Source organism: Phaethon aethereus, assembly GCF_964289735.1.
Source record: "Phaethon aethereus genome assembly, chromosome: 2".
In the NCBI taxonomy this organism is placed as follows: domain Eukaryota; kingdom Metazoa; phylum Chordata; class Aves; order Phaethontiformes; family Phaethontidae; genus Phaethon; species Phaethon aethereus.
Window position 1 is genome coordinate 5,978,468 of NC_138582.1, and position 16,873 is coordinate 5,995,340.

The following is a 16,873-nucleotide window of genomic DNA, read 5'->3' on the forward strand; positions in this document are numbered from 1 at the left end:
TTTTACCCAGCTATCAACAGTGAGAAGCTGATGTGCATGTTAAAAGACAGAGGAAGCAGAAATTCCCTAAGAAAATGAACAAAGAAGTTTGTACGTTAAAGAGGAAAAGCTGGATTCAGGAGCTGAGAGAAAGTGTTCCAAAATGATTACTTAAGCAGTAAAGAGCTACAGAGTGGAAACTATTTCCCCCTCTGTGTGTGTACATAGTATATAGAACTGCGGTGATTTTATGGTCTGTCTAACAAAAAATAATAAAAACAACAGCAATAAATAAATATATATATTTTTTTAAATTAGTTGATTTAGTGTTAGAAAACATAGCTAAACTTTTAACAGCCTAGACACTTTACCTGGCTATGTTACAATACTGTCTGACTGGCTGCAGTCAAGGTACACTCAAACCAATGACCTTAAGTTGAAGATCATCTGCCTGAGCTTTTGCACTCCTTTAAACTAAATAGTTGAAAGATGTGTTTTGAAGCTGCTGAGTTTACTTCTATAGAGAAGGACTGAGAGCAACAAATAAACATACGAAAACAGCCACGTAATTTTAGCATTTGTCATTTCTGAGATTCCGGAACTGAAGGCAGCACTGGGTGAAGTGACAATCAGTTGAGTGTGATTTGCAGTGGTTTGTATCTCGGCTCTGCATTGTTTATCTCCTAATGATGAATGCATGCGAGGGCCAGGTCAGGAATGGTTTCCACTCCAGTGCGTTAATTGTGTGGTTGGCACTGGGCTCAATTAAAGTATAATAATCTGGTAATGTCTCTCCTTTTTCCATGCAGGCTGCTGCACACTGAATAGAGCAAGTAGCTTTTGAAAAGTAGGTGAACCCCTGCCTCTTTGTCTGAGCGGTTTGTGTCTAGTCAAATAAAATGACAGGCAAAAGAGACAACTCCCCAAAACGTTGCTCCCATGACTTGCATCGTTACTTCTGTTTGTGTTTCTACGAGATAACACCTGCTTTTTATTTTAGGCTACGGATTGTATTTCTAGCAAGCTTCTCACCACGGTGGAAAGACAAGCTGATGTGAGAAAGGAGATATGTCCATTACGGGAAGATGTCGCGTGCCCCATCTCCTGGTTCTTCTCACATTTGTGTTCAGCGGGGAGAGAACTGAGGCACAAAGAGCAGGTATGTGCCGTTCGGCTTACTGCCTCATGCTAAGAAGCTGCTCGGTCTTTTACGTGGCTGAGAAGCTATTATTGCTGGGAGAAAAACAATCTAAATCCCAAGCAAGACATTTACTGCTGAAAAGACATAAAATAGACCTTAGGGTTGGAGGTAGCTCAGGGATCAAGGTTATGATTTACCTAGGATCTCTGGTTCTGCTGTGGACTTGGAGAGGTTAGCTCAGCTACCCAGAGCAAGGGGAGTAGTATGCAGTCTGCTCTGGATATGCTTCATCTACCCTGCTCCGGCATGGAGATCACTTCTTCCATTGCCTTCAGTGGGTTTCAGATTAGATCTGGTAAATCTATCCGGCTGGGACTTCCCTAGTGAGCCAAACTGGGCCAGGGCACTGTTCATACCCTCGCTTGGTTCATGCTGTCTAGTTGCTAGCATGGTCCCTGGCATGGCTTTTGGCCTGTGATGATGAGCACTGTCTCCCAACCGCCACTGAACGCATTAGAGGATGATGCAGCTGAGGGACTGTTCCTATAGGAAGCCTTGACAAGCACATGTTGTTTTTTGGGGAGAGTAGGAAGGGCTGAGTTATCTGGCTATGAATGATGCTATACCTCAGGGACAGAAAACAGTTGTAGACCCATGCAGTTTACTGGAATGAAAGCCCAAAGGTACTTTGAGACGGAGGCTTTCTCTTTTTCTAGGAAAGATGCTGTTCTGTAGCCTTGGGTAATTTATAAGAAAGAAAAGGATTTTTTAGACCTTCTCTAAGTCAAGGGAATATCTACTTTACAGTTTTGTTATGATGTGATCTGTATACGGCTTTTCAGGTGACTTTTAACAGGAATAAGTACTTAGTAACAAAAGAAAGTGAAATCTTTTTTTTTTTTGTCTGTGGATCAGTCACAGGAAGGATATGGTGGTACCATTTATATGTTCATTCTGTGATTACTTTAAATAATTTTGGGCTTACGGATTGTTTGTGAACTATTTTTAATGGCAATATTGCAAAACGGTTGACTCAGTGTCTGAGTGGATGAATACAGCTCCTGGAATTATGCTTCCAGAGAGTATTCCTGTAATTACAAAACTGAAAGTTCACTTTCTATGAATTGTCTCCCATATTCCCTTAATGTGGACTGTTTCTGCCAGTAAACAACATTATTATAACATTCTTGGAAAACAATCAATTTTGCCCAGCAGTGGACATTACTGTGTTAAAAACACAGATTAATATTTACTAAAAGCTTTTCTGCAGCATTTCATCTCACTGCCATCAGGTCTATAAGCAAAGTCACTGACTCTAAGAGAATGATCCTGAAAGACCATCTTTTTCTTCCTTGCACACGGACTGAAGAGACATCACTTTTTAAACCTTAAACCTCCCTTGTTTTAAGGCTCATTGCCCTTGAAAACCAACAGGATTCCTTCCGTCTGTTCTGTTTGGTTTTTAATTGCAGTCATCTCACCTGCTGAGAGTCAGTAAAATAATCAACAAAAAGGTCTATACCTTGTGAGTTTTATACTTAAACCATTACATTCTCTCATTAGTCTCACTGAATTAATATCCTTTTAGACAGATTAATATAATAATGAACTGGGGGTGCAGAGTGGAGATTTCTTGCTTACCCTTTACTGTTATATATTATATCCTTTATATTCTGCAAAAATCAAGCAGAACTACACTTGGGCAGTCTAGCCGGTATACACAGATGTAATGTAACTTACATCCAATAATAGAAAATAATATATTCATCTCCACACTTTGGTTACCTTTGAGAGAGTTACTGTGTGTTTCCAGCCAGCCCTATCTTGCTCTGTGGTTAGAGACAAGTGTTCCCTCACTCTCAAAATGCTGTCACAGAACATGATCCAATGTGGACAGGTTGTTCCCAACGTGTCCCAATCCCACGTCTACAGGTTGTTCCTGTCCCTGACACGCCTGGGTCAGGTCTCTGGGATGTACCCTGCTATGGAAATTAACACAGCAACTGGTGATGCTCATTTTTCATCATCACTCACAACACACCTGGTGTATCTTCAACCATTCTCACAACCATCATTGCCATCATGCAATACCAAGAGCATTGCTCTACAGAGTTATAGTGCCTACCTATAATGCTTTTACTCTTATCTGAAGGCAAGTCCTCTTCATGTGGCTAAGCCACCCACACTCTCCTTTCCAGTGCAGTGGGCTGTTCTGGGATTCCTGTCCTCTTCAGGGCAGGTGCACAGCCCCAGGCTAATCAAAATCACTAGACCTAATTTATGAACCATAAGGTCAAATTTGTGTGTGAGAGAAGACTTTTGACCTTCCTGTAGGCTCAAATGCTGGAACTCAGTGAAGAAATATGGCAACAGCATCATTCCCCACACCCTTGGGCAGCATGATTCATATTTCTGTTCACTGAGCTGGCTGACAAGCCAATGTTTGACTGGTTGAACTGTGTATGATACCTCCATACTCTTTGGTCTGTTCCAGGGGAAAACATCCTCGTCCTCAACTAACATACACACTGGGTGTATTTACATCAGTGCTTTAGCTCTGCCCAGGATTGTAGCAAGGACACACTACTTCCTAAGGGATGGGGAGCTTGGAGCTCCCCAGGTCTTCCTGGTCTGGCAGGACAGGGTCTCACCAACCACAGCCTGTCCTACGACCCCCAGCCATGGAGCAGGGAAGGCTGGGGAATAGCAACCAGGCTCAACAGACAATCCGACGTACCAGACAAGCTCACAGTGATGAAGTAGATCCAAGTCAAGCCAGGAACATGAGTCAGCAAGTCAAAGTCTGGTTCAGGTCTAAAGACAGCAGCCAGGGTCAGCCATTCTCCAGGAAAGTCCACAGAGCTGAGGCAGGTCTGAGGTCTTAGTCACTGATGGATATTTAGTTGTTGGAACCTGGCTGGAACTACTCTGATGTGAAAACATGTAAACTGTACAGTGGGAATGTCACTTTTTAATGTATGCAGAGCTAAACTGTCCTCAGTGGACGTAGCCTGGAGTTATGTATTCTCACAAACACTCTCAGATTTTCTGACCAAGGAAGGTAGCTTGGTCAGCCCAAGCCAGAGCTCAGAGGAGGTTATTAACATGGTCATAGTGGGAACAGCTGTAATCAGGGCCCCGCGGTGAAACAGGAGGCCACAGAACAGATCTGGTCTCAGTATGTGTGGGTAGGTGTGGGCTACCAGCTCAGATGCTGGTAAAACAGCAGGGCTTAAAGGCAATTGCCAACAGTTTAGGGGACAGATAGAACATCTCCAGTTCAGTGGGACATAGAAGACCCCTGTTACTCTGAGAGACGTAAACTGGTATGGACCAGCTCTCTGTCTTGTATCATGTTATATGTGCTTTGTTCTCCACATGATTGGTCAAATTAGCTTTTAACCATTGGTTCAAACAAGCCAAAGGTAAAAAGCTCAAAAGTACTTTGTGCGATGATGTGAGACAAGAACTACTGGAGAAACAATGGTTGTGACCATAGATTAACTGACTTTGTAGAGCAGCTTTCAATCTTGAAATTCATAATTTGTTTGGGACTGTGGTCTATAATAGTGAATTAAATAAACATATGTATAGATATACATTTTATCCAGTTGGGGCATTATGTTGATAGATCTTTGGCATCCGTGAGACATTTGTGAATATACTGCCTCTTGGCTTGCGTATATTCAGAAAGATCTAGAAAACATCTGGGAGATTTACTTTCTTATCAAGCACCTGGCAAATATGTGACCAAGTCTGGCTTCACAGGGCAAACAAGGTGCCATTAAAATACATTCTCCTTTTGGATTACACAGGCCTCAGATTGCAAATATCATGGCTGGAGCCAAAAGGACGATTATGGGTATAAGTGAACTTTTCTGATACAAAGCACCTGCCCTTTGTCATCAGGGAAGCCATCCCAGTATCCAGTGAGTCATCCTTCAGTCAATAGTCGATGGCAGAGAGCCTCAAAATCAAAATAATCTTGTTATAAACTTGCTTCACCCAGATATCATGCCGAGCAAAAGAACTAAGCATAAATAAAACATAATGTTCATGCAAGAGGGAACATGAAAGCTTCAGTAGTCATGGTCAGGATTGGCATAGGAAAGTTCAAGGCAGGTCTCTTGATCTGCCAAGGTCATTTTGCAGCATTGCCTGAGCAAAGGCACTGCAGTGGAGTTTGAGAAAAATAGCTTCATATACATGCAGATGGTGTAGGTGAAAGATTGAGCAGCGGCAGTTAGTAGTGCAGGAAAAGAAAGAGTTTGCATTTCAAAGCGAAGTGTGTTCTGATCTACTGTAGATGTCCTGAAACAGATGAGGGGAATCACAAGGAAGAAAGGCTGAGAATGTGCACTTTCTCTGCAGGATAGGGAAGGGGTTTGCTGCCTCCTCCAGATTGCTCACTAGAGAGCTATGCCTAGGGAATATTCAGTATATCCGATACTCATCTTTCAGCTTCCCTTAGTGATATTTTCTGCCACTTTTGCAGGTTGCAAGAATGTTCACTATGACCTCGTCTTCATCTTGGATGCCTCCTCCAGCGTCGGAAAAGAAGATTTTGAGAAAGTTCGTCAATGGGTGTCTAATTTGGTAGAAACATTTGAGATTGGCCCAGACAAAACCCGTGTAGGTGTGGTGCAATACAGTGATCGCCCAACCACAGAGTTTGACCTGGGAAAGTACAAAACCCGTGAGGAAATCAAAGACGCTGCACGAAAAATTAAGTATTATGGGGGTAATACGAACACTGGAGATGCTCTCAGATACATCAACACCTACAGTTTTTCCAAAGAAGCTGGTGGCAGACTTAGTGATCGAACTGTTAAAAAAGTGGCTATCCTTCTGACTGATGGAAGGAGCCAGGATTATGTCTTGGATCCAGCCACTGCAGCCCATCAGGCTGGGATTAGAATCTTTGCTGTGGGTGTTGGTGAAGCCTTGAAAGAGGAACTTGATGAGATTGCTTCAGAACCCAAGTCTGCTCATGTGTTCCATGTTTCTGATTACAATGCCATTGATAAAATTAGAGGGAAGCTGAGAAGACGTCTCTGTGAAAGTAAGTAGAGCTCCCAGTTCTACACAATTAGAATTATAATAGGTTCAGTTAGCATATAAGTATGAAAATCTGTGACTGTTTTCTTTCATGCTTATAATTCTATGCTGATAATTCTTTATTTTAGTGTCTTCCACTCTGTTAGGAGTCATTTTACTACCTGGAGCATGATGAAGTGATCACTTTTGGGTTCTTCTTTAGAAGAACCTATTAACTATAGGTCAACTTCCAGTGGTCAACTAGAGAACAAAAAGTGAACTCCCTTTTGGTACTGATACAGTTCAGTAATTTTATAATATTTTGGACTACTGAATATGAAGGGTAACATCTTATTTAAACCAATAATTCAGTTTATTTCCCCTTATTGTCTGTCATTAGAGTGCGTAAAGAGTGCTAGGGGTGCTGCAAAAGGATTCTTGTGCTTTTCTGCCTTTCAGCATCCCAACTCTACTGACCACTGGTGTTCACTAGTGCTCTGGCTATCAACCACATAAACTTTGGTGATGTTTTGAATGACTTTTAATTAAATTAAAATTAAATTCACACTGAATAAATGAACTTTGAATTTCTAGCACCCTGGTGAAGATGATTGTAATGGCATTATGACAAGCATCTCCCAGCTTTTTAATGGGAACAGCAATCACATATCCCCTTTTCCTTCCACAACTGATAAATCCCTCTATTGTTCTTGGTGGTTACATAAAAGTTACCTGTTTTTTCTGCTTTTTGCAGTGTGTTTTGTGGTTACTGTGAGTTCTTTGGGTCAAAATCATAAGACACTGCTCTGGTTCCTAGGTCTGAACTTGAAAGACAGCAGATGATTCCCTGTGTGATGCTATAACATGTTGCAGTGTTACAATGACCAGGTGTGCAGGCCAGGAACTTGTGTTACTGTCAGGTAGAACAGAACAGAACAGATTAGAATAGAACGTTTCAGATGGAAGGGACCTACAATGATCATCTAGTCCACTAGGTGCCTGACCACTTCAGGGCTGACCAAAAGTTAAAGCATGCTGTTAAGGGCATTGTCCAAATGCCTCTTAAACACTGAAACAGGGCATCGGCCACCTCTCTAGGAAGCCTGTTCCACTGTTTGACCACCCTCTCGGTAAAGAAATGCTTACTAATATCCAGTCTAAACATCCCCTGGCACAGCTTTGAACCATTCCCACGCATCCTATCACTGGATTCCAGGGAGAAGAGATCAGGTGACAATAAGTTGCGTGAAAAAAACCAGGCCTTGTAGGTGGTGTTGTGAGGCTCTTTTATTGCTCTCTGTTACCTTCATTTGCAAGAAAAATGTGCTAACATAATGTTCTGGGCTTATGTGTGTTTCTTAAAGAATGACTAGCACAAGCAGGCATAAAGCAGTTGATATTGCCCCACAATATCCATGTGTGACTGCTTTTTTTGCAGCCTGAATAAAAGGGGGTATGGATAATGTAATCCCAACAGAAGTGGAAGTCATGGTGGGTATTGACTATAAACTATACAGACTGAAGGAGCTGGGTCTTTTTGTCCAAAAATCTTCTGTAATTGTACACAGGACTGGGGTAGAATAAAGGCTAAACCTTTCTGGTGGGCACACTCAAACAACTCAACTTCCTACTGCAGCTGCTGAACTCCCCAAATGTGTTTTTCCTTTGAAATTCTGTTATGTTCCTTTTCTAAAGCAAGTGTTTTCAGTACTTTGTACCTGGATCTGTGTCTGTCACCTTCTCAAAAAATCATTTACCCGCCTGCCAGAGTATAATGCGATTTGTCTGCGGCTTTCTGAGCCCATATGAAGTCCATGCGTGTGTGCATACCACTCCTCGTTAGATCACAAAGGACTACTGGGAGCATCCTTCACCCGGAGTGACAACAGTCACTCTCCTAGGTGTTTGCTTCCACCTGCACTAGTGGGTTTGGTGAGGAGAAATGAAGCCTCTAAAAGAGTAAGTGAAAGGGAAGGGTTTAGTTTTATTAGATACAGGGAACCTTTAAGGGGAAAACAGGCTGCTAAATGGATTAGTTTCCATGTTAGAACAAAGGGAGTCAGAGTACCATCAATGAACATTAGTAAGGAAGGGAGCAGAGAGGAGGAAATTAGCTGAACAAACAACAAGCAGATAGTGTGCACATATTGAAGATCACTCAGGCAGAATAATGAGATGTAAGGAAGTTAACCGTGACCAGGGGAATTGAGTATCCAGGTACATGGGACACAGTGATGCAGCTGGATTTGAAGAAGTGGGTGCAGAGTAGAAAGAGAAGATATCAACAAAGGCACCAAACACAGGTGCAATGGACTGATTTTCCACAGAAAGAGCAGTGGAAAGGTAGGCCTGCCATAGGTGTTCCTGGGTGTTCTTTAGATCCAAGGACTCTGCTGAGATGCTGTAACATCCCCCGATCCTTCATTCCAGTCTTGATGGGGGACAACTTCTTCTCAGTGTTTGGCCTCAGTCCCTCTCACTGCAGCTGGAGTCCTTTTTTGTCCTGTTTTCACTCGATATGAAGAAGAGTTTATTCTCTTCCTCTCAGCATCAGTCTTTTCTGCTTGGAAGGATGTTACGTACCTCCCCTAAGCCTTTTCTTAGATTTAAAGCAGGGAAACTGCTCTTTGGCAGTCTTGTCATACTTATTAAAGTTATTGGTTTGCATGCAAAATGTTTTTAATGCGCATGATGTTTAGATCAGTCCTAAACAAACAAGAAATTCTTGCTGTCACTGAAGCTGACTGTTAAAAACAGGATGAGACAGTGAGAGCACCATCAGCAGAAGTATCAATGCAGAGATCAGGTAACTCTTTTGTTATCTGAATATGTGATGATGGAACTGTTTTGGGAGGTGGGAAAGGGCTGGCAGAGAACAGGACCAAGTATTTTCTAGTGCATGTGCCACTTTTAAATTTCATGTCAACAGAGTAGGAACAGAAAAGGTGTTCACTGTAAGGGTTATGCCTTACACGTATTTAGAGGTAAAACTTTTAATAGCTGTTGTAGTTTATGTAATTTTAATATCACAGCACTGTATAAAACAGGAACATACAAAAACAGGAACATACAAATCACTGAGTGGGTGGAGGACGTGACGAGGGCACATGCCAAACTGCTGTTTAGTTCATGCATATTCTAAGACAAAAGCATATATATTGCCACAGCCAAGGTCGTGTTTTAATAGACATAATCCTTTGTGAGCTCCTGGGAGACAGAGGAATGAAACAGCGGAAATGGTAGAAAGTTTTTTTGTCGTACTCACCAATAATGAGTCTTCCAGTGCTTGTACTGCTGTATTACCGAAATGTGAAGATGTAGTGTTGCCAATACTGAATTTCATGCCAGCAGCTGTTCAGAATCATTTGTCTCTGGTCTCACTAGTCTGTCCTAGACTCAGTCATAGCATCTTGCTATATTTGACTGAATTTATTGCTAAGAACCTGTCAATAAGTGCATTAACAGCGTTTTAGCTCTCATTTGATCTTGTGGAAGTAAGCATAGCAGAATCGAAAAATAACATGTCTGCTCAGTGGGACATTGTGGCAGTGGGAGATATTTTTGCCAAACATCTCCATTACATTCTGGACTATAGTTAGCAGGCAAAAATGGATGATGCTTTCACAGGAAAGCAGGAGACACGCATTCTGCTAAAAATTCCAGAGATGCTACATGCTTCCTAAATAGGGTTTCTGCTGATATGGAATATTTAAAAATACACTAGCATCTGCTTCTGGTAGGTAAATAGTAGGTTTATGCTTGTCAAAGAGAGACAATTTCTTCTGTTTCAACCCAGATTTAATTTAAAGCTGGATTTGATAAATTACTGCATGTACAAAATTGCAACTTGGCTTGGATCTAGTAGCACTGGGGTTTAACGCTAGCATCTGACATTTAAGCCTTAATGGTGGGAGACATTACAATGGTGACCTAAAACACCCATACCTACCCAGAGATAATTGTTTCTCAAAAACACTGATTGCGATGCTTTGGATACTGTAATACTTGAGTTTATGCTGTTATCATTAAGCCAGGCAGGTGATAAGATACAGTTTGCAAAGCTGAGCAAAAACATTCTCTAAAAACATTCTCACTCTTTACCGGCTCCATAAAGCAGAAGCCTGTGATTTGGCACCCTCGGGAGTACGTGGCGTGTATGTGCGATTACTAAGCCTCTGCAAAAGTCTGACTGCAAAAGTCAGATATCACAGCTTGAAAATAAATTTGGCTTTAGGGGTACAGTCTCTGCTAAGATTTGGGTTGGTTTTTTTCTACAGCTAGTAACAAGAGAAACACAAGCAGATGTTCTCTAAGTACTTCAAGAGTATTGTGCTTGGCATTGGTCTATGCCCAGTAGGGACTTTCATGTGTAATGTAGTCCTGTCTACAACCAGTTTTTAGCTGTCTGTGAGTGTGATGAGCTACTTGCCGTGACGGGTTCCTCTTCAAATGTGTGGAAGACCAAATGACTATGTCATATGAATCTCAAACGCTTTGCAAAGACAAGGACATGAAGCTGAAATGTCTCAATGACTGGTTGGTACTAATGGTTTGTTATTGATTTCAGTTGATATAGTGAGGCCTGTGATAAAATATCAAAAGCAGTCATATGCTCAGATGATTCATAAAATTCATTTTTGTATTTGTACATGTCTCTGTTGACTTTGGGTTGTATATGCAGTACATAAAATATAAGTCTTATGATACCACTGTTCTGTTTCTGATGCAAAAGGGCTCCTAGCCTTCAAGGTAACACTTTGAACATCATTCAAAATTATAGTGTAAAGGCTTCAGAAATGTCTTTTTTGGAAGTCAGCTTTGCTCAGGTACATGGTATATTCACAGAACAGCAAGCTGTTTCATGTTGGCCTTCAATGTTAAAAATATCTCATGCACAGAGACCATGACAAAAGGCAGGAGTCTGAGGTGCAAGTGCAGGGTCCTGCACTTGGCTCACAACCACCCCATGCAACGCTACAGGCTTAGGGAGGAGTGGCTGGAGAGCTACCCGGCGGAAAGGGGCCTGGGGGTGCTGGCTGACAGCCGGCTGAACATGAGCCAGCAGTGTGCCCAGGTGGCCAAGAAGGCCAACAGCATCCTGGCCTGTATCAGCAATAGTGTGGCCAGCAGGAGCAGGGAAGTGATCGTGCCCCTGTACTCGGCACTGGTGAGACCGCACCTCGAATCCTGTGTTCAGTTTTGGGCCCCTCACTACAAGAAGGACATTGAGGTGTTTGAGCATGTCCAGAGAAGGGCAACGGAGCTGGTGAGGGGTCTGGAGCACAAGTCTTATGAGGAGCGGCTGAGGGAACTGGGGTTGTTGAGTCTGGAGAAGAGGAGGCTGAGGGGAGACCTTATCGCTCTCTACAACTACCTGAAAGAGGGCTGTGATGAGGTGGGTGTTGGTCACTTCTCCCAAGTAATTAGTGATAGGACAAGAGGAAATGGCCTCAAGTTGCGCCAGGGGAGGTTTAGATTGGATATTAGGAAAAATTTCTTCACCAAGAAGGTGGTCAAGCATTGGAACAGGCTGCCCAGGGAGGTGGTGGAGTCACCATCTCTGGAAGTATTCAAAAATTGTGTGGATGTCAGGACATGATTTAGGGGACAAGGTGGCACTGGATTAATGGTTGGACTTGACGATCTTGAAGGTCCTTTCCAACCTTAGTGATTCTGTGATTCTGTGATTCTGTGAATTGCGATATCTTGACTGACAGCTCCCAGAAGACTTCTCAATATGGTCAAATCTGACATGAGTACTGAAATATCTGAATACATCAGTGCCTAATAGTATTGCCTAACTTCACCCCCATTTTATATTTCCTGTTAAGCTCTGAGCACTTTAAAAACGTTACTTTCTAGATAGCATTGCATTAGGCATCATGTAGTAGGGAAGGAGGTGGAACACAAGAAGCTGGCAGGAGTGAGAATCCTGAAGTATTTTAATGAACTCACTTGTGGTAGTAGTTGTAACTCTTTTAATTTGTTTAGCAGAATTTGTGGAATTGGGAATTTGCTGATTGGTTTTACTTTCATAGTTGGAGTATGACTTTATTTGGGTTCTTCAAAAGTTCAGCTTAGCAGTATTTCCAAGTCTTGCTTGGTCTTATTGCAAGAGCTCTTTTTCATTGTTGTGATGGCTTGTAGAGACCTTTTACAAATGTGAACATAGCTTCTTGTCATGTGGCAGAACTTGGTACATGCCACAAGTGCACCTATACATGTACTTGGAAAAATCTGTGGCACCCACCTTCGTGTTGAATGCAGAGAAGGTTGAGATGTTTTGGAGTAATAACTGATGTCTAACAGACTGGTTAAAGTCTGATTAGCACAATGTGTCCCATGAAGATAATCTAACTCTTGTGCTTCTAGCTCATGTATACATCATCCTGCCACAGGCAGCATTCTTAATGCAATATTCCATATTTGGCTGCTTAAGAGTATGTCCAGGCTATGTGCAGCTACTAGCATTTTCATTCTAACTTGAAAATCTGGTCACTTCCATATGGTTTGGGATGTCTGACGTTCAGCAGACAACTGCTGCTTTTTTAAAAGCTGCAGCTAGGCAGTGACCCAGCTGGTATCACCTCTGATATCACCTGTTGCTTCTTGATGCTCTTCTTCTGCAGCTGCAGTGGTGGCTTTGTCAAATTCTGTAACACCTCCAACTTCTAGCAATCTCTCATGTCACAGATGACAGGATCGTACATCCTTTCATGACCACATTTCCTGGCTAGCTGTGGGTTCCTGCAAAGGCATAAAAGGCCTGTGAGAGAATTTCCAACCGATTTATCTTTTGCTTGAAAGACAAGGAAAAAAAAATCACTTTTCATGGATGATATGCTGGGAGGAGATAAAATACTTGATGGGGTTAGTGGTGATAACATTAAGCAACTCTCTTCTGCCATTGGGTGGGTATCTTGGGGACAGCCTGGTATCTTGGATTATGGCTCCAGGAAGCACAGCAAAGATATTCTTTTTCTCTTACAGTTTTTTTTTGTTTTCAACTCAAACACCTGAAACTCTCAGATCTAATTTTCCACTTGATCCCGTCACCACCAACTTAGAGCAAGACAGTTCCAGAGTTGGTGTCTGGCAGGCAGAAATCCTTGGGCTCAGGGAGTGAGCAGTGGCTGCTGGTTGGTCCTCAGTTCCTCCACAGATCATGTAGAAGTGACTGTTTTCCCAGATCGTGACTACAGTTCTGTTCTGCCACTGTGTAATCTCCATATAATTTAAATAACTTCCTATTTTTCTTGGGACTCTGAAATGAATAGGTTTATTCTGAGATTAGCAACAGCGCTGTTTTATGACCAGTTAAAGCCAGCCCCACTGCTAAAAAAGAAGGTTTTATTCTTCCTATCTTCCTTCTCCCATCTGCCAGCACAGGCATTCACATGGCCCTACCACGAACTACAGCAGGGAGCCAACGAATGTCCTTGTTTTCTTTCCTGGATTAGTTTTTACTCAGATTTAGTTCACCACGCAGCCACATGGACATTTGCTGTCCCAGGGGAGGAACTGGCACAAGGTGAGAACAAGTAACTAGGCGTGGGAGGAAGACCTGGACTGCATCCTTGGGTATGGTGCTAGTTCATATCAGCTTGACGAACATTATCTGGAGACTTCAGAAAGCTGAGGAAAATCCTCCATGTGCTCCCACTGTAAATGTGAGCTTGTGCTCTGCTATCCTCTGGTTTAAGTGTGCACAAAGTGGATTGCTAAGAAGATTCTTCCCATTCAAACACCACTTCTAGGCTTCAGCACATCTTGCTTGCCTTGAATAAATGGCCTGTTTAAGAAAAATATCCCACTGCAGACGGATCTCGTCATGATTCTGTTCCATTTTCCTTAAATAGGCTTTTCAGTATGCATAATTATTGCTGCTCCACCACTGACTTAGCTTCTGGTTGTTCAGGGATGTAGCTGTAATGACAGAGCTCTCCCTCCGCAGTCACGCATTGTGTCTGCCTGGGAGCATCTTGCTGGGAGTCATTGGTAGGTGGGATGAGCAAGCTGACCACCACCTTCCCTTAGATACAGACTGTGTGTCAGTACCTCCAGGCAGCACTTTGGTATTTCTGTGATCCTGCACCCAGGTAGCATCTCTCCCCCAGAAGTAATGTTAGCTCTGTTATAGTTTTGGAAAGTGATTTATCGATTTATTTTTCTTCTCTTGTATGTTAGAAAAAGCAATGTCTTTGACATTGCCTTCAAGTGAGGAGGAAATTCAGCCTTGCAGCAACTGTGGCCTGATTTCTTCTTTTTGCTGAGGGAGCAAAGGTATGAATCCAGCAGTCATCCAAACAACAGAGTTCTAGAAATAAGTCTGTGGTAGAAAATGGTGTTACTTCTACTCTTCTTTGATACAGCTGAGAGGAGTCTGTTCCAAACCTGCAGCTTCGTACAGACTGCTAGGAACCTTAGTAAGGGACTCTGAAGGTAGAAGTATAACAAAATGAGATAGACTAGACCTTTTGCACTTGCCTTTCTTACCTCTAGTTTCTTTCTTTAACAGTTACATACAAATCGTATCATCATAAAGCATGGACAATCACTTTACGTAAAGAGATGAATCTATGGACTGCCAACAACGTCTTGTCCGAAATCACAGAATCTAGATGAATGATAACATCTCTCCTAGCTTGTAATAGTTTTTCTTGCATTTCAGACAAGAAATCTCTGTGAATAATGTTTGATGTACAGTTAAACTAATTGTAAAGGCAGAGAGACGATTAGACTCACAACAAATAAAAGTAAGTCCCAGACATTAAGAAGAAACATTGAGATAATCAGGAAAAGTATGGGCCTCAGTGGCAGCAGAAATTACATCTTATGAAAAAGTAATGTGCTGTTCAGAGAAAAAAAAGGGAAAGATATGGTGACTATGGGATCCATTTCTAAATAGTGTAGGAATGAAAGAGAAATACAGAAATAGGAACAGGCAAAAAGCTGGAACATATTGTCATGTGCTGAAAGTTATTAGTAGCTTGTTTTTCAACACCGCCTGCAGCCCTCATTGATTTTGCAAGAGCTGTGGGTGCTCAGCACTTTCAAAATTAGGCTGTAGAGCCCAATACTTATCCAGCTGCAATCAGAAGGAGACTTTCTGTCTGCTGCAGTGGAGTCCAAATGACAGTGTAAAAGAGAGGACTCATCCCCGGGACAGCACTGTCTATCTTAGTGTTTGCTTTCTGATGGGCTGATAAGGAATGCTCAGTAGGAAGAATAACCCATGAAGCTGGGCAGATGCTCAGCAGGAGACTAGGGCAAGGCACACAAAAACCTCTGAGGTTTCAGGTTTAGGTACAGGCTTTTCTGTGCAAGAAAAACAGAGGGTTGAAGAGAAAATCCTTGCCATGTGTCCTTCACAAAGCTAAAATATTTTAAACCTCAGCAGCTCTTGTGCAGTCAGGGCTTTCTTCCTCCTTCATTAACAGTCCCTAAACTGACCTCAGACTGAAAGGACATCGCTTAATGTTCTGGGCCTGCCTTCTTTTTTCTTTTTACTCTTTATGTGGCTATTCCCATAAAAATCTAATGGTATCTTTCAGCACAGCCTACAAATGGAGCTAGACCATCACCTGCCCTGGTTAGTTGCACCTGTAAATTAAAGTTTTCCTCTGCTCTCCCTCAATTTGGGGATGTACTTTTCTTTAGGATAGGGAAAGCCAAGTCTGGAAAGGTGCTATAGAGATTTAGTCCCAGTTCTGCTGATGAGACTGGTAGAATTTGCTGCAAATGATAAAGTGTGAATGTTTGTCAGAGCGTGCAAAACCCCATGCAATGCCTTAAAGGTCCCATCATAGCATATTAAACTTTTCCTGAAACCCAGGGGATTTCCTGAACCCCGCAGCTTCTCATGAAATTAATGTTTCTTTAAAACCCCTATAGCAATGGTGAGCTTGGTCTCTCAGGGCTCATTTGGTTTTTTTGCTCCTGGCTCCATACATTCAAGCCTCATCAAGTCTTGTGATGAATAACTACAACGAGAGCTGCAGATCCTAATATTCCAGGTAATGAGGGAGATTGGAGGTGCCACGGGGGGTGCTGGGTCTTGCAGGAGGGACACAACCATTGCTGGTCACAGGCTGCCTGTGACACTTGGGCAAAAGTTTAGCACATGGTTACTTTCTCATCAAATAACTTCACTGGAAAATTTGTGACCTTTCACAGTGTTGAATCAAGGTCTTTGCATCACGTGAAAGTGAAACTGATTTCAGAAACAATTTCACAGGCAGAATTGAACTGTAAGAACAAAACCATTCTCAGACCTAGATAAGATGTCACATTAACACCTGAAACAAATTGGGCAGGACCACCTATTTTTAAGATCTGTGATGAAACCATTGCTTCTAGTTCTGTGTCTTGCTGAGCTGTTTTTAGAAGCCAGTGTTGTTTATCCCTGTGCTTAGGACCGAAGCAAAGCTTGTCATTTAAATTTCTAAGGGCTTACTTTGGAGCTGTAGGTAGATCTCTGATACATGTGTGTACAAACCTTGTGTGGACTCTGCAAAACAGATCTTCATGTTATTACTGCAGTTCAAACTCAAATGACATAACCATTTCCTTTTTCATCCTTTGGTAATATGAAGTGGTGCGTTCTTTCCTCTGTGGAAGTTTTTAAAGGTTATCAGCCCTTTCTGTCACTGAATTTCAAGTTCTCATTTTGTTTTCAAATGAACTGAGCCAACAGGCAAAATTGAATTGTAATGT

The 16,873-nt window shown here is 42.2% G+C and overlaps 1 protein-coding gene across 1 annotated transcript in view; it reads left to right on the top strand.

Annotated features, from left to right (window-relative positions):
• Positions 1 to 1,047: 1,047 nt before the first annotated feature.
• COL22A1 (collagen type XXII alpha 1 chain) overlaps positions 1,048 to 16,873 on the top strand; it is a gene marked incomplete at both ends in the record, with an annotated part of 226,292 nt that continues 210,466 nt past the window's right edge. The window contains 2 exons of the mRNA XM_082015057.1: positions 1,048 to 1,138; positions 5,616 to 6,182. Coding sequence (XP_081871183.1) covers positions 1,048 to 1,138; positions 5,616 to 6,182 — 658 coding nt within the window. The remainder of the gene's footprint in view (positions 1,139 to 5,615; positions 6,183 to 16,873) is intronic.